Genomic DNA, 26,181 nt, shown 5'->3' with positions numbered 1-26,181 from the left:
GTCCCTGCCTCCTCCTCTCTCCTTCCTCCTTCTCTCTCCCCCATTCTCTCTTCCTCTCTCTTTCTGCCTCCACCCTCCTCCCCCTCTCTCCCTCTCCCTCCCTCCTCTCTCCCCTCTCTCTTTCCCTCTCTCTCTCTCTCTCTCTCTCTCTCTCTCCGGCCACCAGTTCAAAGCGTTTCGGCGGGCGTCTGGTTCCCATTAGGGGCTCGTCCCTCTTCTCACGTCACTGACAGCCAGCCATCTGGGATCCATTGGGCTTAATTACGCCGTCTTTGGATTCCCTAACAATGCACCCCCCCCCCCCCCATTTTTCCCCGCCATGCACTACCAGACCCTGCAGCCCGTGTTGTGGGGGTGCACCTCCTCATCCACACACATGAATGTACATGCACGTGTACACGCACAAATACATACAGGCAAATACACATGGTTGTGCACACCCGCACACAACCACACCAACAAACACACACACTTCCTCTTCAATACACACTCAAAAGTACCACCCCCCTCCCGCCAAGCTTCACAAAAATCCACCAGGCTATATCAACCTCCACCCATAAAAAACACTACCTCATCAGATTCTAACCCCTACCACTGACCCCCTACGCCCCCACATACAGCCCCTTTACCTGACCCTCCTGCCTAGTACCACATACACACAGCACGTTTTACCCCCAACTCCAAAGGAACACCAGATTATACTGAAATCCCCCCAAACCACTTCAAATCCTTTTCAACCAGAATCTACCCCTTCCCCTTTGACACACGCTATTTACCCCCCCCCCCCCCCCCCCCCACACACACACTAACACACACTATATACGGAAGAGGTTGCCATTTTGGAGGCAACCCAAGATTCCTCAGCCTCTGAATGGCAAGATGTGAAATAAACAGAACCGGTCCATTTCCTTGCCCCAATACATATGCTTCTAGCTGGGAGATTGAAATCTCAATCATGAATTTGAATCAAATTAAAAAGATGGCAGCAAGAATGGAACCAGTAACTGCACTTATTACATTTACGGCCATTGCAGAAACTCTTCAAATTGGGTGCATCTTGTCTGGCTGTCTTGTCTGGCTGGAAAAGTGGCTCAGTCACAGAGATTTTCCTTGCACAGAATCGACAATATATTGCTTTACAGTGTTTGTTGGTGGAATACGGTCGGGGGAACGCTGTGAAATCATTTTCACATGTAAATACGTGTTTTAAAGGTGAACTCCTCGGATTTTCCAGTAGGATTTTCCAATTCCACACCAGGATATAGCCTATAGGCATACAAGAAACAGTTGCTAGGTAACATCTACATGTAGGCTACTGGAAACGAAGTGATAGTTGCTAGGTAACATCTATCTGTATTGAGAGATACTGTAAAAACAACAACAACATAAAAAAGGTTGTTGGTAACATACACCTGTACTGAGAGCTAAGAAAACATTACAGTAGAAAAAGTTACTAAGTTACGAGGTAACATCTGTAGTAGGTAACATCTAGGTAACAAACACCTGTATTGATAACTACGTGCGATTTGCTAGATTACTGGGAACTACCTGTACACAAAACAAAGGTAGAGTTGCTAGTTAACATACACTTAAACTAAGGAACATTTAACACTTTCAGTTTTCCTTTTACACATCCAGTGAACCAACACAGACTATACTGCCTAAGTGGTTCTCAGATAGTTAGCAAATAGCATAGTATGCTAAGGGCAAACATTGGGCCTAGCGTCTGCCTGTTGCAACCGATAGCTTGTAACGGTACAGCACAGCTTTAGCCGTTAGCATCGTGAGTTTGACGAGCTTGGCCCACCCACGGTGTGTGTATGCACCATACAGACCTCACATACTGTTTAACTGCCTGGTGGCGAGCCAACCCCGCTGACAGGAACGCTCAAAGTTCATTATGCTGCAAACCGAGCAGCTATTCATTCAGGGGCTGTGGCTTGAATGAAGTGGAAAGTGCGGTGCACAGAAAAAAAGACATTGGTACGCACTTCCATACAGTGGCATGGATTTACACCACGGGCTCTATTTCCGGCTGCCGCTAAGCCAGCGCCATTGTCAAACACAAAATGTGAGTGGACAAATTATTTTAGCCAGCTACTGTTATTATTTTGGATATGCACAAAACCCCTCATGTAGGCTACATGTCCATAAGACCATCATGGTATGAAAGATGACTGATACCGCTGACCCTATTTAGAAACATTTAAGTAATTCCTCTGTTACAATTGCTTGTTTTCTGTTTCATGTGATTAGAAAACAAGTTGTCAGTAGGCTACCCTTACCCTAGGCCTATTACAACGAAAGCTGTTTCAACAGCAATACGTTGCGTGTATTTCTTATCCTGGCCATGCATTAGCCAAGGAGCCTATCGATAAAATATTTCTAGGTCACACTTTATTTGGATAGTCCGGATAGTCCATCTGTAGATGCTCTATCTGTTAATAAGCAACTGCTTGCTAAGGTTTACGGTTAGGGTTAGGTTTAGAATAAGGGTTAGGGTTAATGTTAGGGCTAGGGTTGAATTTAGGATTAGGGTAAGGGTTCAGGTTAGGGCTAGGGTTAGTAGATAGTTAGCTGAAATGTTACTGATAGTCTGTAGAGCATCTACAGATGGACTATTTTTTTAAAGTGTTACCAGTTTCTAAATGGTCTACTCGTGAGGATTTTGCCATCATTCTTTGGCATTATTCACAATGAAAATAGGCCTACCTGCAGTACATACTCCATTCGGCTTGTATCCATCCCTATTTCCAAAAAGTGTCTCTTGTCCATTTACCTAAGAAACAGTCCATCGAAAATATCGAAATGATTCAGTCCTACTGTATAAGGCCATATCAACGGTAGGCCTAGGCTATATCTTGCTTATTGAGAATGTGCCTCACACATGCAATACAATTTACAGGAGCCTAGTATCCTTTTGTTTAGGAGAAGTGTGATGCGTAAAGACATACTCGTTGAAGCCAATTTCAACAATGTTGACTGTCAACACTCCATTGCTTACTGCTCGTTACTGTAGCCTGTGCTATTTGCTATTTAATAAACTGTAGTATCAATTCACAATGGACTAGGACGAGAATATTCTGTGCCCCCCCCTTACAGAAAATAACTACAGTATTCCTATAGGATATTATAGGATTTCTATAGTAACCTATAGTGGGCTTATAGCGTCCTATAATATCTCTCTCCCTATATAATATTCTTATAAGATTTCCTGCCAGATGTTTTCTGTAATAATACTCAATAGTACTTGTATAGTATTATCATGAATCAAAATCTCTATAGTATTCCTATAGTGAGTTTTTAGTAGCTCTCTTGCATACCTATCATAAATGCGCTTTTTTCAATGAAGAACATTGTGCTTCATTGTCATCATTGTTGTTCAGCTTCTTTGCCCTTTTCTGCTTATTATACAGCATCTGTTATTTAAATATTTCCTAAATTAAATAAATTGCATAACATTGCCCGTGTCTCAAAACATGTGTAGATCCAACAACATGTCTCAACTCAAATTGAATGGATTGAAGAGCTACTTTTTATGACTTATTTTGAAGTTATGCAAATCCTTAAAAAATGTACTCATACACTACATAACCAGAAGTATATGGACACCTGTTCGTCAAACATTTCATTCCAGAATCATGGGCATTAATATGGAGTTGTTCCCCCCTTTGCTGCTATAACAGCCTCCCCTTTTCTGGGAAGGCTTTCCCCCTAGGACCAAAAGGCTCTTCAACAGCTTCTACCCCCAAGTAATTAGACTGCTGAACAATTCATAAATATTCATAAATTTACATTGACCCCCCCCCCCCGATCCCTCTTGTACACTGCTGCTACTCGCTGTTTGTTTGTTACCCATGCATAGTCACTTCGCCCCAACCTACATGTACAGATTACTTCAACTAGCCTGTACCCCTGCACACTGACTCGGTACCGGTGCACCCTGTATACAGCCTCGTTATTGTTATTCTTATTGTGTTACTTTTATTAGTACTTTATATTTTAGTCTACTTGGTAAATATTTTCTTCTTCTTGAACTGCACTGTTGGTTAAGGGCTTGTAAGTAAGCTTTTCATGGTAAAGTCTACACTTGTTGTATTCGACGCATGTGACAAATAAAATTTGATTTGATTTGATTTACATCTTGTAACATTGCTGCGGGGATTTGCTTCTATTCAGCCACAAGCATTAGTGAGGTCAGGCAATGATATTGGGCTATTAGGCCTGGCTCACAGTCGGTGTTCCAATTTATCCCAAAGGTGTTCAGGGCTCTGTGCAGACAAGTCAAGTTCTTCCACACCGACCTCGAAAAACCATGTCTGTATGGACCTTGCTTTATGCACGGGGGCATTGTCATGCTGAAACAGAAAAGGGCCTTCCCCAAACTGTTGCCACAAAGTTGGAAGCACAGAATCACCTAGAATGTCATTGTATGCTGTAGCGTTAAGATTTCCCTTCACTGGAACTAAGGGGCCTAGCACGAACCATGAAAAACAGCCCCAGACCATTATTCCTCCTCCACCAAACTTTACAGTTGACACTATGCATTGGGGCAGGTAGCGTTCTCTTGGCATCCGCCAAACCCAGATTAGTCCGTCGGACTTCCAGGTGTTGAAGCGTGATTCATCACTCCAGAGAACGTGTTTCCACTGCTCCAGAGTCCAATGGCGGCGAGCTTTACACCACTCCAGCCGACGCTTGGTATTGCGCATGGTGATCTTAGGCTTGTGTGTGGCTGCTCGGCCATGGAAACCCATTTCCTGAAGCTCCAGACGAAACAGTTCTTGTGCTGACGTTGCTTCCAGAGGTAGTTTGGAACTCGATAGTGAGTGTTGCAACCCCGTTAATAATGTCATAGTAATAAGTGTACACACTCCCCTTACATAAATAGACCCACCGAGGTCAAAAGAGGTTGGCTGGTATTGATGCGTTTATATACATCTGTGAGCAAGTTTCTGATAAAGTCAGGCCTCTATTGTTAGGCTACTATTGTTGGTCCAAGTTTGTCTGTAACATCAAAGAAAAGGGGAAATAGTTGCTGTGAAAAACGGTAATACAGTTTTTTGCTCATGTTTGGGTCCCCTGTATTGCCAACCAGAAATATGGGAGAATGGGAGATTCAGAAAGTATTCACACCCCTTGACCTTTCCCACATTTTGTTGTGTTACAGCCTGAATTTAAAATTTATAAAATTGATATATTTTTTGTCATTAGCCTACACACAATACCCCATAATGTCAAAGTGGAATTATGTTTTTCAATTTTCTTTTAACAAATTAATTAAAAATGAAAGCTGAAATGTCTTCAGTCAATACGTATTCAACCCCTTTGTTATGGTATGCCTACATAAGTTCAGAAGTAAACATTTGCTTAACAAGTCACATAATAAGTTGCATGGACTCAGTCCATGTGCAATAATAGTGTTTAATATGATTTTTGAATGACTACCTCATCTCTGGACCCCTCGCTCTTGTGCTTAGTAGAGCAGTGCATTTCAAACACAGATTCTACCACAAAGACTAGGGAGGTTTTCCAATGCCTCGCAAATAAGGGCACCTATTGAGCAGACATTGAATATCCCTTTGAGCATTGTGAAGTTATTAATACACCTAGTAACTACAAAGATATAGTTACAGTTTAAAAGCTGTGATAGGAAAAATCTGAGGATGAATCAACAACATTCTAGTTACTCCACAATACTAACCTAATTGGCAGAGTGAAAAGAAGAAAGCCTGTACAGAATTTAAAAAACTCCCAAACATGCATCCTGTTTGCAATAAGGGCAATAAGGCACTAAAGTAATATTGTCCTGAATACAAAGTGTTACGTTTGGGGGAAATCCAATATAACACATTACTGAGTACCACTCTCCATATTTTCAAGCATAGTGGTAGCTGCATCATGTTATGGGTATGCTTGTAATTGTAAAGGACTGGCCAGTTTTTCAGGATAAAAAATAAACGGAATGGACCACAGGCAAAACCCTAGAGGAAAACCTGGTTCAGTTTGCTTTCCACTAGACACTGGGAGATGATTTCACCTTTCAGCAGGACAATAACCTAAAACACAAAGCCAAATGTGCACTGGAGTTGCTTACCAAGAAGACAGTGAATGTTCCTGTGTAGCCAAGTTACAGTTTTGACTGAAATCTACTTGAAAATCTATGACAAGACTTGAAAATGGTTGTCTAGCAATGATCAACAACCAATTTGACAGAGCTTGAAGAATTTTGAAAAGAATAATGGGCAAATCTTGCACAATCCAGGTGTGGAAGGTTCTTCGAAACTTACCCATAAAGACTCACAGCTGTAATCACTGCCAAATGTGCTTCTACAAAGCATTGATTCAGGGATGTGAATACTTACGTACATTTTTTTGTATTTTATTTTCAATACATTTGCAAACATTTCTAAAAACATGTTTCATTTTGTCATTATGGAGTATTGTGTGTACAGTAGAAGGGTGAGAAAAACATATATTTAATACATTTTGAATTCAGGCTGTAACGCAACAAAACGTGGAATAGGTTAAGAGGTATAAATATTTTCTGAAGGTACTGTATATAGTACAGTAGCCTAATCTTTGGCATTTTGTAATCATGTATTTATAGTCTATGGATGTTATGCTTGTTTCGGCCCACAGAGGGAGCAGCTCACTCTAGTGCTTAGTTTACGCAGTGTTGCCAATTTAGCGACTTTGTCGCTATATTTAGCAAATTTTCAAACCCCATCCAGCGACCTTTATTGGCTACTTTTCAGGCTGCATTTGGAGAGTTTTGGCACCAAGAGTCTATATGGTTTTAATGGCAGCTGTGCCACAGCAAGTTAAATTGGCGCTGTGGTCATCGCAGCTCTGGCAAAACGTATTCCAGTGACTTCTAGCGACAAATCAAACAGCAAATAGCGATTTTCCCTGAAAAATAGTTGACAACACTTGCTTCTTGTGCACTCTCTCTATAGTGGCTCTTGCCAGTTGATTGAGAGAGCCAACTGAAAATTGAAGAGAGAAGCAGCAGATAAACACATTTTAAACCTTATCTTCATGGTGAGCGAGTTAAAAAGCATATGATATAAAACACCAAGTTAAGCGGAGTGTAATGATATTATTGTTGTTCTTTTTTTATTATGTTTTGAAAGTTTAATTCATTTTCAAATCTCTATTGGCATAGAAGCTAACATCGGCTAATGTTAGCTCCAGTCAAGCTAGCCTGTCATAGTCATGGCGATACAGGACTCCAACGAAAGTTCACACAGACAGTGTAAATAAAGGGAAAGATTGTAACTTTGCTATTGTTAGGGATATGTTGAGAATGACATGATGGAAATGTACTGATGAGATACATGTCCATCTTGAATCACTAGGGTGGATAATGAATATAATGTCCTTAAATTCCTTCATTTATGAGGCTGTTTCTCCAAAAAAGCAATGTGTTCCCCAGTTGAAATGGCCTTTCATGTGTATTTAGTACTAAATCTAACAATTATGTTTTGTAGAGCTTCCAATGCTTCTCAAAGAAGTGCAGGAGTTTAGGCTGGAAAGGAAAAAGTATCTCTCACTTTTCTTAACGCATAATGAAATTGTCCTCCTTTGTGAATGACATAAACACATGTTTAAAAACATTAACAAGGATACATTTATCCTTGCATATCACATCTCATGATTGGAAAAGTGACCACTATTGCCTGAACTTATGATGTGCCTTTGTGTTTTCTATAGGTTGAACTGGAAGAGGGCTCCAAAATCCACATTTCAAAAACTTTGTGGCAAGGCTCAGCCAAGAACCCCCCCAAAAAGGTGTTGGAATTGATGAGGGCCCTCTTTAGCCGAGAGATCATTGCAAAATCCTCACTTACATACAAGAAGGCCAAAGCCTTGAAGGACCATGAAGCAAAACCTCAACTCTATCCCACATGAGTCTCTGCATCGTACTTTGGAGCCAAAAGTGCAAATCAATCCCAGAACAACATCAAAGGACCTTGTGAAGATGCTGGAGGAAACAGGTACAAAAGTATCTATATCCACAGTAAAACGAGTCCTATATCGACATAACTTGAAAGGCCGCTCAGCAAGGAAGAAGCCACTGCTCCAAAACCGCCATAAAAAAAGCCAGACTACGGTTTGCAACTGCACATGAGGACAAAGATCGTACTTTTTGGAGAAATGTCCTCTGGTTGATGAAACAAAAATAGAACTGTTTGGCCATAATGACCATCGTTATGTTTGGAGGAAAAAGGGGGAGGCTTGCAAGCAGAAGAACACCATCCCAACCGTGAAGCACGGGGTTGGCAGCATCATGTTGTGGGAGTGCTTTGCTGCAGGAGGGACTGGTGCACTTCACAAAATAGATGGCATCATGAGGTAGGAAAATTATGTGGATATATTGAAGCAACATCTCAAGACATCAGGCAGGAAGTTAAAGCTTGGTCGCAAATAGGTCTTCCAAATGGACAATGACCCCAAGTATACTTACAAAGTTGTGTCAAAATGGCTTAAGCACAACAAAGTCAAGGTATTGGAGTCACAAAGCCCTGACCTCAATCCCATAGAAAATTTGTGGGCAGAACTGAAAAAGCGTGTGCGAGCAAGGAGGCTTACAAACCTGACTCAGTTACACCAGCTCTGCCAGGAGGAATGGGCCAAAATTCACCAACTTATTGTGGGAAGCTTGTGGAAGGCTACCTTGAAAAGTTTGACCCAAGTTAAACAATTTAAAGGCAATGCTACCAAATACTAATTGAGTGTATGTAATCTTCTGTCCCACTGGGAATGTGATGAAAGAAATAAAACCTGAAATAAATCATTCTCTCTACTATTATTCTAACATTTCACATTCTTAAAATAAAGTTGTGATCCTAACTGATCTAAAACAGGGAATTTTTACTAGGATTAAATGCCAGGAATTGTGAAAAACTGAGTTTAAATGCATTTGGCTAAGGTGTATGTAAACTTCTGACTTCAACTGTAGTATGCTTATTGGTCATAGTATGGATATAGCTAATATGCCAAAAGTTCCCAGATGCCGTACTGAATCCGCCAAAATACGAAGTATACAACTGGACACTATTTCCGTGCTTTTAGGGCCCATAATGCAATTCTTCAGGAAATGGGCGTGGCTTCACAACGTTTTCAGATTTGAAGAAAATTGTGGAAAATATGCAGCCGATGTCCTTAGAGAGCGGATACAAATTCATTGCTTTAACTTATTATGACAAATGTTAAGAAAATGTTGAGCAATGTAATAAAGTAATGACTTTTCAAATAAGTTACCTTACACGTTATGTTGGCTGACAATTTGTTAGCTACATTATCCTTACAAACCGCATAGCATTACTGCAGTATGTACTAGCATGTTAGCTAGTTACCTTACGTTAGTTGGCTACTAATACATCGAACTTGCCAGGAAGTTTATTAACTATCTGCTATCTAACTAACTAACCAACATTTATTGATTTGATTATTCACATCATTCTTAGCTAAGTGGCATAGTCGTTGTGCGTTTCAATGGACATTGTTAATTCTGGCTATCTACTCCGATTTCAGAGCACTCTTGCGCAGAACATGGCCGGTGTCGGTAAACATTTGCAAAAAAAGCGTAATTAAATTGTTGCCAGCAGCACAGTTACAGTCACCAACACTCTGTATAACATGAAAACAGCCTAACCAGCTCTGCTAGGGCAAGTAAAATGGTCAGAGTGAGGTGTTCTCTTATTTGTGTCTGGAAGTAGCTAGCCAACGTTACTCAGATAGCTTGGGTGCTTGACTGCCGTTGGACGCTCGGATCAACCCTACTCCTCGGCCAGAGCGTCCAGTGTGCTCTCTGAATGCTCCGAGAGAGAAAGCTCTGAATTTACAAAAGGACAATCTGACCACTCTCTGGATTTACGAACGCTCAGAGCGCACTGTGGCACTCCAGATTGAATTTACGAACACAAACAAAATCATAAAATGTCTAGCTAGTCATTTGTTATGCTAACAAGCTAGCAAGAGGTTGCATAGCAACACCATCAACTTCCGGTAGACAGGCAAAGCATGAGTATGCTCAACTGAAATGATACCGTTCGTTTACAATATACTAAAATTAACGAATAGTATGTAGTATACAGTATGTTAGTATGGGTATTCGAACACAGCTCTAGTCTTCACCCAGTAGCTCAGATTGTGACAGGTAATTTCCCCTTTCTTGCATGCTTTTAATTCTGACTCTTTGTGTATTAGGCTATAGGCCTAGTGGAATGTATACAAGAAGAAATTTAAGTTAAAAGCCAATTATTGTTATTATATGCCTTATTTTGTCATTCCAGTTAAATTCTGATTTCAGATGATCAATCCTTACCAAATAAGGAAGACTCAGTATGCTCTAAGTTTTTTTCTATCTTCATTAGGAATTTGTGTAAATGGCAGCAGTTTGGGAAAAGACACACAAAGATACACATTTTCAAAGGTGTTTTTTCTTGACTGATTACCATTTGATTGATGTGGTGCTATTGCACGTCATATCATTTGAAAGGGCTGTTTCTCAGCTTTCAAAATATGTATTACGTTTTCATATATGGTTTGACACCAGCAAAGTATGTTCATTTATCTACGCTGGTCTCAGTACATTCATGAATTCCCCATGGATTGGATGGCATCAAAAACATCCAACTCGCACCACAATATAACATCTGAACACATGACATACATGTCTGTTATATCACAGCTGTCTGTTGTATTTCAAGGATGAGTGAAGAGGTTTGGTAAGACTTCCTATGAATCATTAGCGAGCACCCCTGGCTTTGACTAGAATATAATCATTGTGATTTTGTTTTAATGTGAATTGGGCTGGAGGTAAAGTGAGGTAGGTTAGGTATGTGTGTCTCTACTGTACCGAAATGCTGCCAGGTATTCAGCGTCGCCCATGGGAGGGTCCAAGCCTCCCATCCATGCCACATTGACATTGAAGCCCTCACCTGCTCCTGCTCCAACCTGGACAGAGTGGGAGAGAGAGTTATGTCTTACTTCATGGAAAGTTGTGCTGAGAGTTGAAAGGTCATGAGATATTTTGCATCAAATGTTCACAAACTATCAGCACGGTTGTTTAAAAATGCGCATTTGTTACAATTGAGGAAAAGCCGCGTCACATTTCAATGACATACGGGAGTGATTACGATTTCCAAATGAAAGACGGCTGGCCATTAATTCAACGCCTCCATCAACTCAACTATTTCGATTTTTGATACAATTTGTCAAATCTGCTAATAAATCCCTCGCAGCAACAACAAAACTACACCCAGATTAAGTCCCAGTTTTAACACACTACAGGGACGTACGTATATTCTTGAGTCGGCACTTGGCGATATTCAGATTCTAGTTATATTTCACATAATCTCCGCACCCAGAACCAAATGTTAACATCTGTCACGAGAGACTATATTTCACCAAATGCCAGGCACAACCGGTGGATGTCTCCCTGATTTGACCTCACGTTCGTGGGGTGGCATACTAACTGATCCCCTGGTCTTAAGAGGAGAGTAAGCCTTAAAAATGTCTGCTAACACGGCTATTTAGCTTTTGAAACTCCTCCGCCATCGCTCAATGTCATGGCGAGGAGATAGTGAGGACTCTGAGTGACACACTCTTGGCAACAAATTGCAGTCATTTCCTTTGTGTGTGTGTGTGTTCGTGTGCGTGAGGATGATGTGCATTGCAGAGTGTCTGACTTGACTCTCTCTCGGTAGACGGGATGTTCACAGGGCAAACTCAAAACACATGAGCTCCGCCATCCACTGCCAACTAGTCACTCTCCCTCTCTTTCTCTCTCTCCATTGTTCTTCTCTTCTTCATCCCCTTTCTTCACCCCCCCCCTCTTTCTGTTATTCCTTTCATGTTTAAGAGACGCTGGAGCGGATTACGGGTACCCTGATGTTTCTCTGTGGTACCCCTGATGACATCAATGCTACCCCTTAGTGTGTTATATAGGTACATGGGGTTGTGGTCGAGGGACACAGAGACTCCAGAGGTTTACCACACAGCTCAGTGGCGGTCGAGGGGCCATTTAAGGCTAAGCCACATCCAAGCCAGCATAGCATCTAATGGACCATCTTCCCATGATGAAGAATATGGTAAAACATCCACTTTTTTTATCCTCCTTATTTGGTGAGAATGGAGTGGGTAGTAACAAACGCTAAAGGGGTTTCAGACTATTGGGCCGACACAATCCGTTCTGTGCTGTCTCAGACGTTCCCCCCCCCCCCCCCCCCCACATGAAAAGACCAATCATGTATTTGATGGGGGAGCATGATGTACATGGTGGTGGATAGTGCAACCTAACTTACCTCGGCTGGGTTCCCGCTCCCGGGGAAGAAGTTGCCATTGTCATAGCGATGCAGGGAGATGTACAGCACGCTGGAGTCGTTGTAGAACACTGACTGGGTACCGTTGCCATGGTGAACATCCTGCACATTGGGGATAAAGTTCAAGGGGTCGTCAGACTCGTAATTATGTAGTATGCTTGACCAGTCTCATACTTGCTCTGGATGTTTGCATCTTATTTGTCTTTACAAACCAGGTAGTATTTAAGTGTGCATGTGTTCCAACGTGTGTGTGTGTGTGTCTGTGTTAACGCCCAGACTCGTGGCGGGCCCAGACTCATGTGAAAAGCAGAGATCAGTGTGAATGTTGACACCACGCTTATGGTCAATATGTGTGTTGTGTAAGTAAGCAAGTGTTTAGCTTCCATGTGGGGACCAGTGATGGCAGTCATCTCTCACCCAGTCCACAATGAGGATCTTGTTGATGCTGAGTTTGTGCTGGAGCTGCTTGGCTGCGATGGCCACGGAGTTGAAGAAGCAGAAACCCCTTTGGAAAGACACATATGGACTTATGAGAACATAATCAGGACAGGAGGTCATGTCCCCATAACGAGACAAAAGACACCCAATGTAATGTGAGGGCGTCTCAGAGAATGTCCTCACGATACACACACTAGGTGATGTGAGGATATTAGTGCCAATGGGTGAAACATGCTTTGTTTCACTGGACATGCACTCATATTTAGGCTTGGTTTGAATGGCGAAGGGGCAATGTATGAATGATGGGAAAAAGACACGGCAAGTAAACATCTGACAATCTCAGACAAAATAAAACCATAACAGAAACAAAAGCAAAACACAAAGACGAAAATACTCTCCACATATCAAAATAAGTTCTCGTGAAATAAGTTCTCGTGACCTGAAGTCATTCCTCGTGACCTCCCCTCCTCGTGCATTTCAGAGAATGTGCTCCTCATAAACCACTTACAGTAAGCTGACTCGTACTCAATATCCGTAGGATATTGTGAGACAGAGAAGGTGTGAGAGAAAGAGTTGATGTATGAAAATGAGAAGAGGAATGTTGAAAGCGGTGGTGTCAGCAGGAGCTATAAGCTCGGCGAGTGTGAACTGTAGATCATATCTACTGGCCAACTCCTTTCCTCCAGTAAGTCTTTATCGACACATAAATTACTAGTGACAGGCTCTGCTGAGTACACACACTATCGCGCGTGAACCCACTCACGCATGCAAGCAAGCACACACACACACACACACACACACACACACACACACACACACACACACACACACACACACACACACACACACACACACACACACACACACACACACACACACACACACACACACACATACGCTGACGTATGCAAGCACACACACACACACACACACACACACACACACACACACACACACACACACACACACACACACACACACACACACACACACACACACACACACACACACACACACACACACACACACACACACAGCTGAATGTGGTTAGCCTTCTAACGCATTCTATTTCAGACTGATACACAGACATGCACCCATACACACACACATGCACACAAGCCTTGGGCAGGTAACGCACATACTCCATACACACACATAACACACCCTTTTGGACAGTGCTTTTGATGTGTAGGGAAAACCCTTTGAAATTGTTTTAGAGACCTCCTGGCTCCGTGTGTGTGTGTGCGTCTGTGCAGTACTTACAAGGGGGTAGAGCGACCTGCATGGTGTCCAGGGGGCCTCACCACTGCAAAGCCATTCTGTGAGATGGGAATAGAAACTGTTACACTTTGGCTCTCTCTGAGCACATACAACTTACAAAAGCACTTACAATTTGATGTTCATCAGTTCAGAATACATGGTATTGATATATAAATGGAACTGATATAAAAAGGCAATGTTTAAATTCCAATTTCATGTGAAATTCATAAATAATGAACAGAAATGACATTATGCTTCAATATCCAGGTGTATCAATGTATGTCACAGTGTTGACAATTCTGACCAGTTGTGTTACGGCCCTGACATAACTAAGTGGGGGTGTAACCGAGGTGACAATGAACGGTTGGCGGTCTCACCTTCAGCTCTCCCTGTGCTACCCTGAGCGCCAGCTCCGTCACGCTGCCTGCCGCCAAGCGAGACGCCGTCGACGTGTGTGTCTCATTCCAGATCGTATCGTTGTCCACCTGTCAATCATGCAAAACCAGGAATTTACCAGGGGGTGGGATCAAAGTTAAAACCACTAGGAGAAACAAGGGCATCGTTTAGAAACAATATAAGTTGATTGGTTGAAATAGGTGTCACTTGATATCAACTATGTGACAGCCCAATGAGGTACAGAGGAAGTCATGCAGTGGAATTGGGAAACAGAGGTGACGGGTTGTGGTAAAGACTGGATTATTACAGTATTGGATTACAAAGTCTCTACTGTGTTCCAACTAAATGAAGAGTAGCATAACTTATTGGGAGTCAGGGGGATAGAAGTGGCAAGGGTAACATTTACCCACACAAATCACCACAACCTTGACTTTGACTGGTGATGATGACAGTAAAGGAGGTAGTAGAGTATTCCTGTTCTCAGATTCTCTCTCTCTCTCTCTCTCTCTCCTTCCCTTTGTTATTCCATGTTTCAAAACTCCACATTTCTGGCGGTTTGGCACGACAGAACAATGAAATCCTAGGAATTTCTTTTATCACTTTCTTCGCCATCTTGTTTCAATCAGCTCGCCTCACCAGAGGAACCAAAGGCCCGGAAATCCAGGCAGATCAGGCGCCTTATCAACACCATGCAAACCCTCCTCTACTCTCCTCTTCACCCTCTTGCTCTCCTCTTCTTCCTCCTCCACTCATCCCCTCTTTATCCTCTTCTTTATCCTCTTTAATCACGACTATATACAGTCTACCTCCTTCTCTTTTACTCTTCAACGCTCCTCTTCCCCTTCTCTTTCATCTTCATCATCCCCCTGCACTCATCTCTTCTTCAGTGTCTGCATTTTCTCTTTCCTTATCCACACCATATTAGCAGCATTCTTCCTCCTTATCTCTTCTCCCCCTCTTCCTCCTCCACTCATCCTCTCTTCATCCTCTTCTCTGGTGTCTATATTCTCTCTTTCCCCACATCCCTTCCTCCTGAATAAATTCCCCTCCACTCAACCACTCAACCACAGTTCCCCAGGCACCCCTCCAAGCAAACAATTCAGAGTCCACCCTTTCTTCCTCTCTCTCTTCCTCTCATCTCTCACCTCTTCTTTGCCTTTGATATCTGATTGGCGTTTCGACCGTGTCCCCGCCAGCAACAACAGCCTCCACAATTTGTCGCTCTATTAGCTTAATCGTGTAATGAGGTATAATCAAGCATGTAATGTTTGCCATTTTGTAATGTGATTAGATAAGTGGACAGATTTCACATGACTCTTTGATTGTTTGTTACAGGGTCTGTTGAGCTGTTTGCCTGTGTACTGTAAGTGTGTGTGTGTGTGTGTGTGTGTGTGTGTGTGTGTGTGTGTGTGTGTGTGTGTGTGTGTGTGTGTGTGTGTGTGTGTGTGTGTGTGTGTGTGTGTGTGTGTGTGTGTGTGTGTGTGTGTGTGTGTGTCTGTGCGTGCGTGCGTGCGTGCGTGTGTTATTCTGAGTAACTCACTCCAACTCCTCCACAAGGTAGCATCACAAACATCCTTTGAGATAAGATTCCTGAAAGAGTGAGATAAATCCAATACATTAATCTTACATTCATTCAATACTTGATGATCCATGCATATGTGTATAGTTCCATGTGTGTGATTTATGAGTGTGTAAAAATACTTATGTGTGGCTTTTACTAGGGCTGTTGCGGTGACCGTATTACCACCACACCGGCGGTCACGACTCAAGAAGGCAGTCAAATTCCACGTTACCGTTTAGTCACGGTAATTAGGCTACTCCAAGCTCTGATGCTGCTGCTGGTCATTAGTAGCCTTCCAAACTTGCTAACTGACTGGTACTCAGCACTCTATTGTCCCTCTAATCACTCTGACATCAATGCAAATGTGTTTGAAAATCTAATCAAACACTTCGTGAGAGCCCATGAGCTCATGTTGCACAACATTTCTATAGGCTATGCAATAGCGGGAGAAAACAGCGTGGTGGCCGCTAAATAAAAAGAGGAAGATCCCATCAGCTTTCTACAGGCTAGGCCTACTATATTTATTTCTCAACTTCCTAATATTAAGCACATTGCTTATATTTACATCAGGAGTATAGCCTACCTGGCTGGCATGAAAATAAACCACGGGGAAAAGCGTCCTCCATTCGCTATTTAAGTGCATAGATGACATGTATTTTTTCCCCTGCCCCTGTTTCGAGACAGGTGCGTGATAATGGTCCATTCTAAATCAAAACAAATTTCACACTTATATTATTTAGTATATGTAAAGACAAGCTTAAATCAAGAATAGTCTGATGGGTGACAATATTAGCCTATAACTTGTGAATTATATATTATTACTTGTGAATGATGCCCAGCATAAGAAACAATGGCTTTTTTTTGTGACTTCTTCAAATCATAGTCGCACACCTCATGTAGCCTAGCCCATAGGCCTATATGTTTTAATAAGGTTTGTATCACAACTAAAGTGGCCAAATAACTTCTTAAAATTAAGCACATTAATCCGCTTCACAAGGGGTGTAGAGCCTAACTGGCATATATAAGCAGCGTGTGAGTTTCACGTTTGGGGAAGATCATTTTCACCATAAAAATGCACCTTGATAATAAAAGCATTATATGCATAATCAAATTCCCTTTTGATAATAGTGTTTTCCGCTAATGGGACATTCGTGCTTATAGCCTACTGCCGTTTGTGCATTGCTGCACTTATAACGTGAAGAAGTAGACAAATAGTTTATCAACATTTTAAGCTAAATGTTCTGATCTGTTGCGTCAGCCACATTGCATTAAAAAAAGTGTTTTGCTGCTAGTGGTTGTATTAATTTTAGATCTATCGCATCCCACAACTATCTCAGACTATGTTTGGAATATTTATTTCTCGCACAGAATAAAATAGGTTGACTTTTGCACTATGGGTATAGTACATTGACATAGGCTAGTGCTTTATCTGTTCGTAAGGCCTACTCATGTTGTTGGCTGACGAAAAGTAAATGTGGACAGTTCTAATATCTTCAGTATGCACCTCGGGAATCCCTGACGTGTCTGTCTTCACTTGTAGCCTGTGAGAAAGACCCGATCACGTGACGGAGAGCCGTGTGAACGAGAGATGCTTCGGATTGGCAGCACACTCAGGGAGAAGGGCACAACAGGCAGGACTCCTGGCCGCAAAAGGCATGGATTTATTTTAGGGTGCATTACGGCCACAAAGGGGATGCCGCCGTGAAATTCGAGGCATTATCAAGGGCTTGTCAAATTGTGAATGAGAGACTATTGGTGTGTGTACAGCCTGCCTTTCAAGCTACTTTTTTTGAAATTATCATTAGTCTCATCATGCAGCCTTACAATGTATTAAAATCAAAACATATAGCCCAAAGTTTGTAGAACAACCAAAGTTACATCAATAACTCTAAATTAAGCATATAGGAGTAGCTGTTTCTTTGTTAACCGCTCAACACACAAAACAGCCGCATGTGCGCACTCCCTCAAATCTTTTGGAGAATAAAAATAAATAAATATTCAGCTTTGTTCAATTGTATTCTTCATACTATAAAATAATATAAAATAATGCCACGGAATTATAAGCAAATCTTGTCTGCTATATGAACTAGTGTAGCCCACAGCCATTTGGCATAGCCACATCAGGACCCAACATAAGGACAACTCAGAGTATGCTATTCTTCTCTTCTGAAATAGACTACATTTTCTTCATATCATGCTTCTTTAGACCTGTCTAAAATAAATTATGGATTTATTGTGAAGATGTAGGCTATATTTACATGGATTTATTCAACTTTTTATAAATGGATTCTAGGCTATGTGTGGAAGCCAGGAGAGGCTAAATGTGTTTATGTTAATTAACGGTCAATTACCATGAGACCGACAGTTATTTGCTTGACAGTCATCGGCTGACAAAATTTCGTGACCGCCACAGCCCTACCTATTACCTATATGGCCAAGTGAGTGTGAGTGTTTGACAATGAGGTGTGTCAGAGCGGTGTGTGTGTGTGCGCGTGAAGATGAGTGTGCATGTTTGTGTGTTGGTGTATGTGTGAGAGAGAGAGAGAGAGAGAGAGAGAGAGAGAGAGAGAGAGAGAGAGAGAGACTGAGCGCGTGTCGCACCAGCCAGCTTGCGGTTGTCCAGTTTGAGGCGGTTGAGTGGGTTGGTGCCGTACAGCAGGACGTGTTTCTCAGAGTGGACAGACTGAAGCTCCTCCAGAGTTGCCTTTCTGCTCCGGATACACTGGAGGAGTGCACACACACACACGCCATGCCATTTAGAATTAACCAACGCACCACACACACACACACGAGACACAGGCGCATACACGCAGGCGCATACACACACTAGTCCACATGCATACACTCGCAAACGCACTCGCGAATGCACACACACACCCATGAACACACACAAATTACAGCATAGGTACACACACAGGCCTCCCTTGGAAAAGAGGTCTTCTGACCTCAATGGGACTGTTTAAAGAGACAAACAAAACACAAAGTTTGATCTTGGAAACCTGGGCCAGGGCAAAGGGGGGGTGCAGTGCTGGGGTGTAACCCTAGGTGGCAGCAGTGTTCATAACAGGAGTTTCAACCAACATATTTAGTTCTGTGGTGTTGTGTAGAAAGGGAGAGGGAGATACCTAGCCAGTTTTACAACTGAATGCATTTAACTGAAATGTGTCTTCCGCATTTAACCCAAACCCTCTGAATCTAGAATATTGTAGTGTAGTATGTGCTGCTGTGTTATGCTTTATATGGTACCTACCTCACACTGGTTCCTGAGGCCTCTCTCCTGAAGTCTGGACCAGATGCTTTGGATTCTTCCAGCATGCTCGGGGTGTCGGCTATTGTCGCCACAGGTGCACTGGTGCTTCAGCATCTGAGAGTCATACACCAGACCTATACACACACCGACACACACTGTAGTTTAGAGACCATACAAAATAGGTAGAAAGCCAGACAGATAGTAGACGGGACCACCTAGATCCTAATAAATGAAGTGCTAATAATTCTATGGATGGGACATACAGCACCTTCTGAATATACAGTATGTTGTACATGAGATACAACAAGATACAACAAGCACTGTGTATAGTACAGCACTCCCCAAGTGTCTCTCACCAGTGGTGAAGCGTAGCTTGGCGGTGGTCTCCGGACCAGGGCCGGCCAGAGACTGTGGGGTGTCCGTGGGCTGTGGAGGAGGAGGGAGAGAGGTGGAGGCGGGGGAGGACTGGGCGCGACCGAGGGGGCGGTGTGCAGGGCCCAGAACCACGGGCACACCCAGGGGGTCCAGGTGGGTCGCTTGTCTACGCCTGTCTGTCAGGACCTGGTGGTGCCTGGGCTGCTCCCAACGAAACGACTGGAGGGAAGGGGGATAGATAAAAAGATAGAAAGGGAGGGAGAGCGGGAGGGAAAAAAGTAGGTGAAAAGTAAAAAAAACAACAAACAAAAAACATTTAAAGGCTAAATGTTTGTTTACTTGTTTACCCAGATCGTTATTAGGAGTTACTTTAGCAACAACATAAAACAGCCCAACTACAGCACCTTGTAAAAGCCATGACTAAGGGATGACTAACAGAGTGATGCCATGGCACCCTCTATTGGAGAGCCAGAAAGGTGGCCTGAGCTGAAGCACAAATCAAAACAAATTTTATTGGTCACATACACATATTTAGCAGATGTTATTGCGGGTGTAGAGAAAGGTTTGTGTTCCTGGCTCCAGCAGTGCAGTAATATCTAACAATTCACAACAATACACACAAATCTAAAAGTAAAAGAATGGAATTAAGAAAAATATAAATATTAGGACGAGCAATGTCGGTGTGCCATTGACTAAAATACAGTAGAATAGAATACAGTACATACATATGAAATTAGTAAAGCAGTATGTAAACATTATTAAGGTGACTAGTGTTCCATTATTAAAGTGAACAGTGATTCCATGCCTATGTATATAGGGCAGCAGCCTCTAAGGTGCAGAGTTGAGTAACTGGGTGGTAGTGATTCCATGCCTATGTGACGGCTATTTAATAGTCTGATGGCCTTGAAATAAAAGCTATTTTTCAGTTTCTCGGTCCCAGCTTTGATGCACCTGTACTGACCTCGCCTTCTGGATGGTAGCGGGGTGAACAGGCCGTGGCTCGGGTGGTTGATGTCCTTGATGATCTTTTTGGCTTTGCTGTGACATCGGATGTTGTTGGTGTCCTGGAGGGCAGGTAGTGTGCACCCGGTGATGCATTGGGCAGAGCGCACCACCCTCTGGAGAGCCTTGCGGTTGCGGGCGGTGCGGTTGCCGTACCAGGCGGTGATACAGCCCGACAGGATACTCTCAATTGTGCATCTGTAACAGTTTGTGAGGATCTTCGGGGCCAAGCCGAATTTCTTCAGCCTCCTGAGGTTGAAGAGGCACTGTTGCGCCTTCTTCACTACACTGTCTGTGTGGGTGGACCATTTCAGATTGTCAGTGATGTGTACGCCCAGGAAGTTGAAGATTTTCACCTTCTCCACTGTGGTTCCGTCGATCTGGATAGGGGCGTGCTTCCTCTGCTGTTTCCTGAAGTCCACGATCAGCTCCTTCGTTTTGTTGACGTTGAGGGAGAGGTTATTCTCCTGGCATCACTCCCCAGGGCCCTCACCTCCCTGTAGGCAGTCTAGTCATTGTTGGTAATTAGGCCTACTACTGTTGTGTCGTCTGCAAACTTGATGATTGAGTTGGAGATGTGCATGGCCACACAGTCATGGAAGAACAGGGAGTACAGGAAGGAGCTGAGTACGTACCCTTGTGGGGCCCCTGTGTTGAGGATAAGCAAAGTGGAGGTGTTGTTTCCTACCTTCACCACCTGGGGGTGGCCCGTCAGGAAGTCCAGGACCCAGTTGCACAGGGCGGGGTTCAGACCCAGGGCCCCAAGCTTAATGATGAGCTTGGAAGGTACTATGGTGTTGAAGGCTGAGTTGTAGTCAATGAACAGCATTCTTACATAGGTATTCCTCTTGTCCAGATGGGATTGGGCAGTGTGCAGTGCGATGGCGATTGCATCAGCTTCGGTTCTATTGGTGCGATATGCAAATTGAAGTGGGTCTAGGGTGTCAGGTAAGGTAGAGGTGATTTGATCCTTAACTAGCCTCTCAAAGCACTTCATGATGACAGAAGTGAGTGCTATGGGGCGATAGTCATTTAGTTCAGTTACCTTTGCTTTCTTGGGTACAGGAACAATGGTGGACATCTTCAAGCAAGTGGGGACAGCAGACTGGGATAGGGAGAGACTGAATATGTCCGTAAAGACTCCAGCCAGCTGGTCTGCGCATGCATGACCAAAAGTATGTGGACACCTGATCATCAAACATCTCATTCCAAAATCATAGGCATTAATATGGAGTTGGTCCCCCCCTTTGCTGCTATAACAGCCTCCACTGATCTGAGAAGGCTTTCCACTAGATGTTGGAACATTATTGCGGGGACTTGCTTCCATTCAGCCACAAGAGCATTAGTGAGGTTGGGCACTGATGTTGGGCGATTAGGCCTGGCTCGAAGTCGGCGTTAAAATTCATCCCAAACGTGTTCAATGGGGTTGATGTCAGGGCTCTGTGCAGGCCAGTCAAGTTTTCCACACTGATCTCGACAAACCACTTCGGTATGGAACTCGCTTTGAGCACAGGGGCATTGTCATGCTGAAACCGGAAAGGGCCTTCCCCAAACTGTTGCCACAAAGTTGAAAAAATTGTCTAGAATGTCATTGTATGCTGTAGCGTAAAAATTGTCCCTTCACTGGAACTAAGGAGCCTAGCCCGAACCATGAAAAACAGTCCCAGATCATTATTCATCCACCAAACTTTACAGTTGGCACTATGCATTGAAGCGTGAATTATCACTCCAGAGAATGCGCTTCCACTGCTCCAGAGTACAATGGCAGCAAGCTTTACACAGCTCCAGTCGACGATTTACATTGCGCATGGTGATCTTAGGCTTGTGTGCGGCAACTCGGCCATGGAAACCCATTTCATGAAGCTCCAGACGAACAGTTATTGTGCTGACGTTGCTTTCAAGGGTGTTTTGGAACTCGGATAGTAAGTGTTGCAACCCCGTTAATAATGTCATAGTAATAAGTGTACACACTCCCTTACATAAATAGACCCACCGAGGTCAAAAGAGGTTGGCTGGTATTGCAAACGAGGACAGATGATTTTTACGCACTACGCGCTTCACCACTCGGCGGTCACGTTCTGTAAGCTTGTGTGGCCTACCACTTCGTGGCTGAGCCATTGTTGCTCCTAGACGTTTCCACTTCACAATAACAGCACTTACAGTTGACCGGGGCAGCTCTAGCAGAAATTTGACGAAATGACTTGTTGGAAAGGTAGCATCCTATGCCGGTCCCACGTTGAAAGTCACTGAGCTCTTCAGTAAGGCCATTCTACTGCCAATGTTTGTCTATGGAGATTGCATGGCGGTGCTTGATTTTATACACCTGTTTGTAACGGGTGTGGCTGAAATAGCCAAATCCACTTCTATATATAGTGTATATTTGAGAGTTGGACTAATATAATAATTGTATGTATGTATGACCAATGGGTCTCTTTGTGTGTGTTTGTATGTGTGTGTATCTGTGTTTGTGTGTGTGTGCGCACCTGCGTGCATATGTTTGTGTCTGTGTACCTGATTCATCAGAGGTGTGTGTTCCATGGTGTGATCTCCTAGGTAATCGCCTGAGGAGGTGGACTCTGTGTCCCACATTGACTCAGTGCTACTGGTCCCACTCTGTCTCCTCCTCTGGTAGCCGTCCCCAGGCCCGGTCTCCGCCGGGTCCATGTCCTTCGAGGGGATCTGTGTGACACGAGGCTTCTCACTGGACTTGGTCATGAGCTGATGAGGGAGGGACACATACACACTCTTAAGGTCAAAGGTCATGCATCAGTCCTCCCTCTTCTTGTGTTGGTGAGCACTATTATGCGGTATCTAGATGTAATATGTGTGTGTGTATGTGTGTGTGTGTGTGTGTGTGTGTGTGTGTGTGTGTGTGTGTGTGCGTGCGTGCGTGCGTGTGTGTTTAAGTTCCCACAAGAATAGTAAACAAACAGAAATTTGACCAACTGGGTACATTTGTTTGTCCCATCGAGGTCAAATGCTATTTCTAGGGGGTTTAGGGTTAAGGTTAGAATTAGTGTTAGGGTCAGAATTACGTTAAGGGTTAGGGTTAGATTTAGGGTTAGGAGCTAGGGTTAGGTTTAGGGTTAAGGTTAAGTTTTTGGGTTATGGTTGGGGTTAAGGTTAACGTTAGGGTAAGAGTATGGGTTAGGGTTAGGTTTAGGGTTAGGGAAAATAGGATTTTGAATGGGGCTGAATTGTTTGTCCCCACAAGGTTAGCTGTACAAGAAAGGAAAGGGGAAAGGGGGATACCTAGTCAGTTGTACAACTGAAATGTGTCTTCCGCATTTAACCCAACCCCTCTGAATCAGACTGTGTGTGTGTGTGTGTGTGTGTGTGTGTGTGTGTGTGTGTGTGTGTGTGTGTGTGTGTGTGTGTGTGTGTGTGTGTGTGTGTGTGTGTGTGTGTCTTTGTCTATGTCCCTCTTTAAGATCACCTTGGTTTGTGTGTGCATGTATGTGTGTGTGTGTGTTGCTCAACAGTCCCTAAAATGTGTGTGTCCAAAAATGGTGTGCTCTCTCACCTTGCCCAGGTGTGTGTTCTGTTTGAGTCTCTCCAGCAGCAGTGCGTTGTGGTACTGCTGAATTAACTGGTGCTGGTGGTGGTGAGAGTGCAGCGGGGGCTCAGAGCGGGTCCGACCCAGGGGTCTGTGGAGGCCCGGGGGAGCCAGGCCTTCCAGTCTGGAGGAGGGGTACTGGAGATGGCCCGGGCTCAGGCCTCGCACTTAAGGAGAGAGAGGTGGGGAGAAGGGGAGGGAGAAAGAGGAGAGGGGGAGGAAGCAAGGAGGGTGAACATAGAGAGCGATAGGGAGGGGGGAGAACGTGGAAAGTGAGAGGGAGAGAGAATCAGAGAGGTCAGGATCATCATGTTTGACTAAAACGTTATAAAAACGACCAGAGAGGAAGCAAACAGTGTTGTGGAATGTTTTGATTAGCTAGGTCTGTGTAGTCACTCCCAGATCAACCAGATCCATTATAGATTAGTGAAAGTTCCACATGCCTAGATCAGTCGGATAAGTGGCATTCAGTCAAACGATCAATAGAGGGCAGTGTCGCTCCGAGTGTGTTTCTCTTCGTGTGCGGCCGTCCCGAGGGCTCCAGGGTGACTGCAGGTGTGGTGTGTGTGTTTGTGTGAGTTTGCATACATATCTACACTGAGCGTATAAAACATTAGGAACTACTCATATTGAGTTGCACCCCTTTTTGCACTCAGAACAGCCTCAATTCATCTTGGGCATGGACTCTACAAGGTGTCGAAAGCGATCCACAGGGATGCTGACCCATGTTGACGCTAATGCTTCACACAGTCATGTCAAGTTGGCTGGATGTCCTTTGGGTGGTGGACCATTCTTGATACACATGAGAAACTGTTGAGCGTGCGTTGCAGTTCATGACACACTCAAACCGGTGCGCCTGGCACCTACTACCATACCCCGTTCAAAGGCACTTAAATCTTTTGTCTTGCCCATTCAAACTGTGAATGGCACACATACACAATCCCTGTCTCAATTGTCTGAAGCATTACAAATCCTTCTTTAACCCTTCTACACTGAATGAAGTGCATTTAAGTGACATAGCTTTCACCTGGATTCACCGCATTCACCTGGTCAGTCTATGTCATGGAAAGAGAACCTAATGTTTTGTACACTCAGTGCACAGTATATGTACCCTATGAGTGGGTGTGATTGTGTATGTGCTTGCTTGCTTGTGTGTGTGTGTGTGTGTGTGTGTTTATATCCGTGTGTGTTTCTCACCAGTGACTAGCTGTGTGTGCAGCAGCACTGAGGGCTCCAGGATGAGCAGGGGCTGGAGGCGTTGGTGGGCCAGCTGGGCAGCACTGAGGCCCTCCATGGGCAGGTAGACCTGGGGCAGTACCCTGGCCACCCTCTGATGGCCACCCGACTCCCTGTCACCCTGGGCGGGCAGCCTGGCGCTGTTGGTGGGCAGGGCGGTGGAGCAGGGCAAGGAGAAATGGGCCAGTGTGCCATCCTGGAGCAGCAACCTCTGAGCCTGAGGGAGGGAGGGGACACAATAGGTCACGCATACTGTAAAACATAACTGCCAAACTCGAGTGCCTTCATGTACATATCTATAATGGCTTGCACCGCTGCACATTGATCTGGTACTGGTACTCCCTGTATAGAGCTCCACATTGATCTGGTACTGGTACTCGCTGTATAGAGCTCCACATTGATCTGATACTGGTACTCCCTGTATAGAGCTCCACATTGATCTGGTACTGGTACTCCCTGTATAGAGCTCCACATTGATCTGGTACTGGTACTCCCTGTATAGAGCTCCACATTGATCTGGTACTGGTACTCCCTGTATAGAGCTCCACATTGAGCTGGTACTGGTACTCCCTGTATAGAGCTCCAATCTTGTGTATTTTATTCCTCGTGTTACTATATTTATTTGTATTATCATGTTTTAGCTCTGCATTGTTGGGAAGGGCTCGTAAGCAAGCATTTCGCGGTAAAGTCTATACCCATTGCATTCGGCTCATGTGTCAAATACAATTTCATTTCATTCAATTTAAATAAATTGGCGTTGACTCAAACAACTATA

General features: G+C 43.8%; 1 protein-coding gene across 2 annotated transcripts in view; it reads right to left on the bottom strand.

Annotated features, from left to right (window-relative positions):
• LOC139564882 (histone deacetylase 7-like) overlaps window positions 1-26,181 on the bottom strand; it is an 88,494-nt gene that overhangs the window by 19,195 nt on the left and 43,118 nt on the right. For both annotated transcript variants that reach the window (XM_071384737.1, XM_071384746.1), the window contains exons 9-20: window positions 25,368-25,623; window positions 24,138-24,337; window positions 23,126-23,332; window positions 19,594-19,831; window positions 19,238-19,371; window positions 18,589-18,709; window positions 15,967-16,016; window positions 14,408-14,515; window positions 14,034-14,089; window positions 12,750-12,837; window positions 12,315-12,434; window positions 10,868-10,965 (exon numbers count right to left, since the gene is read on the bottom strand). In XM_071384737.1, coding sequence (XP_071240838.1) covers window positions 10,868-10,965; window positions 12,315-12,434; window positions 12,750-12,837; window positions 14,034-14,089; window positions 14,408-14,515; window positions 15,967-16,016; window positions 18,589-18,709; window positions 19,238-19,371; window positions 19,594-19,831; window positions 23,126-23,332; window positions 24,138-24,337; window positions 25,368-25,623 — 1,676 coding nt within the window. The remainder of the gene's footprint in view (window positions 1-10,867; window positions 10,966-12,314; window positions 12,435-12,749; window positions 12,838-14,033; window positions 14,090-14,407; window positions 14,516-15,966; window positions 16,017-18,588; window positions 18,710-19,237; window positions 19,372-19,593; window positions 19,832-23,125; window positions 23,333-24,137; window positions 24,338-25,367; window positions 25,624-26,181) is intronic.

This window comes from Salvelinus alpinus, chromosome 2, assembly GCF_045679555.1.
Source record: "Salvelinus alpinus chromosome 2, SLU_Salpinus.1, whole genome shotgun sequence".
In the NCBI taxonomy this organism is placed as follows: domain Eukaryota; kingdom Metazoa; phylum Chordata; class Actinopteri; order Salmoniformes; family Salmonidae; genus Salvelinus; species Salvelinus alpinus.
Note: the sequence above shows the minus strand (reverse complement) of the source record. Positions and strands in the feature narration are given on the sequence as shown.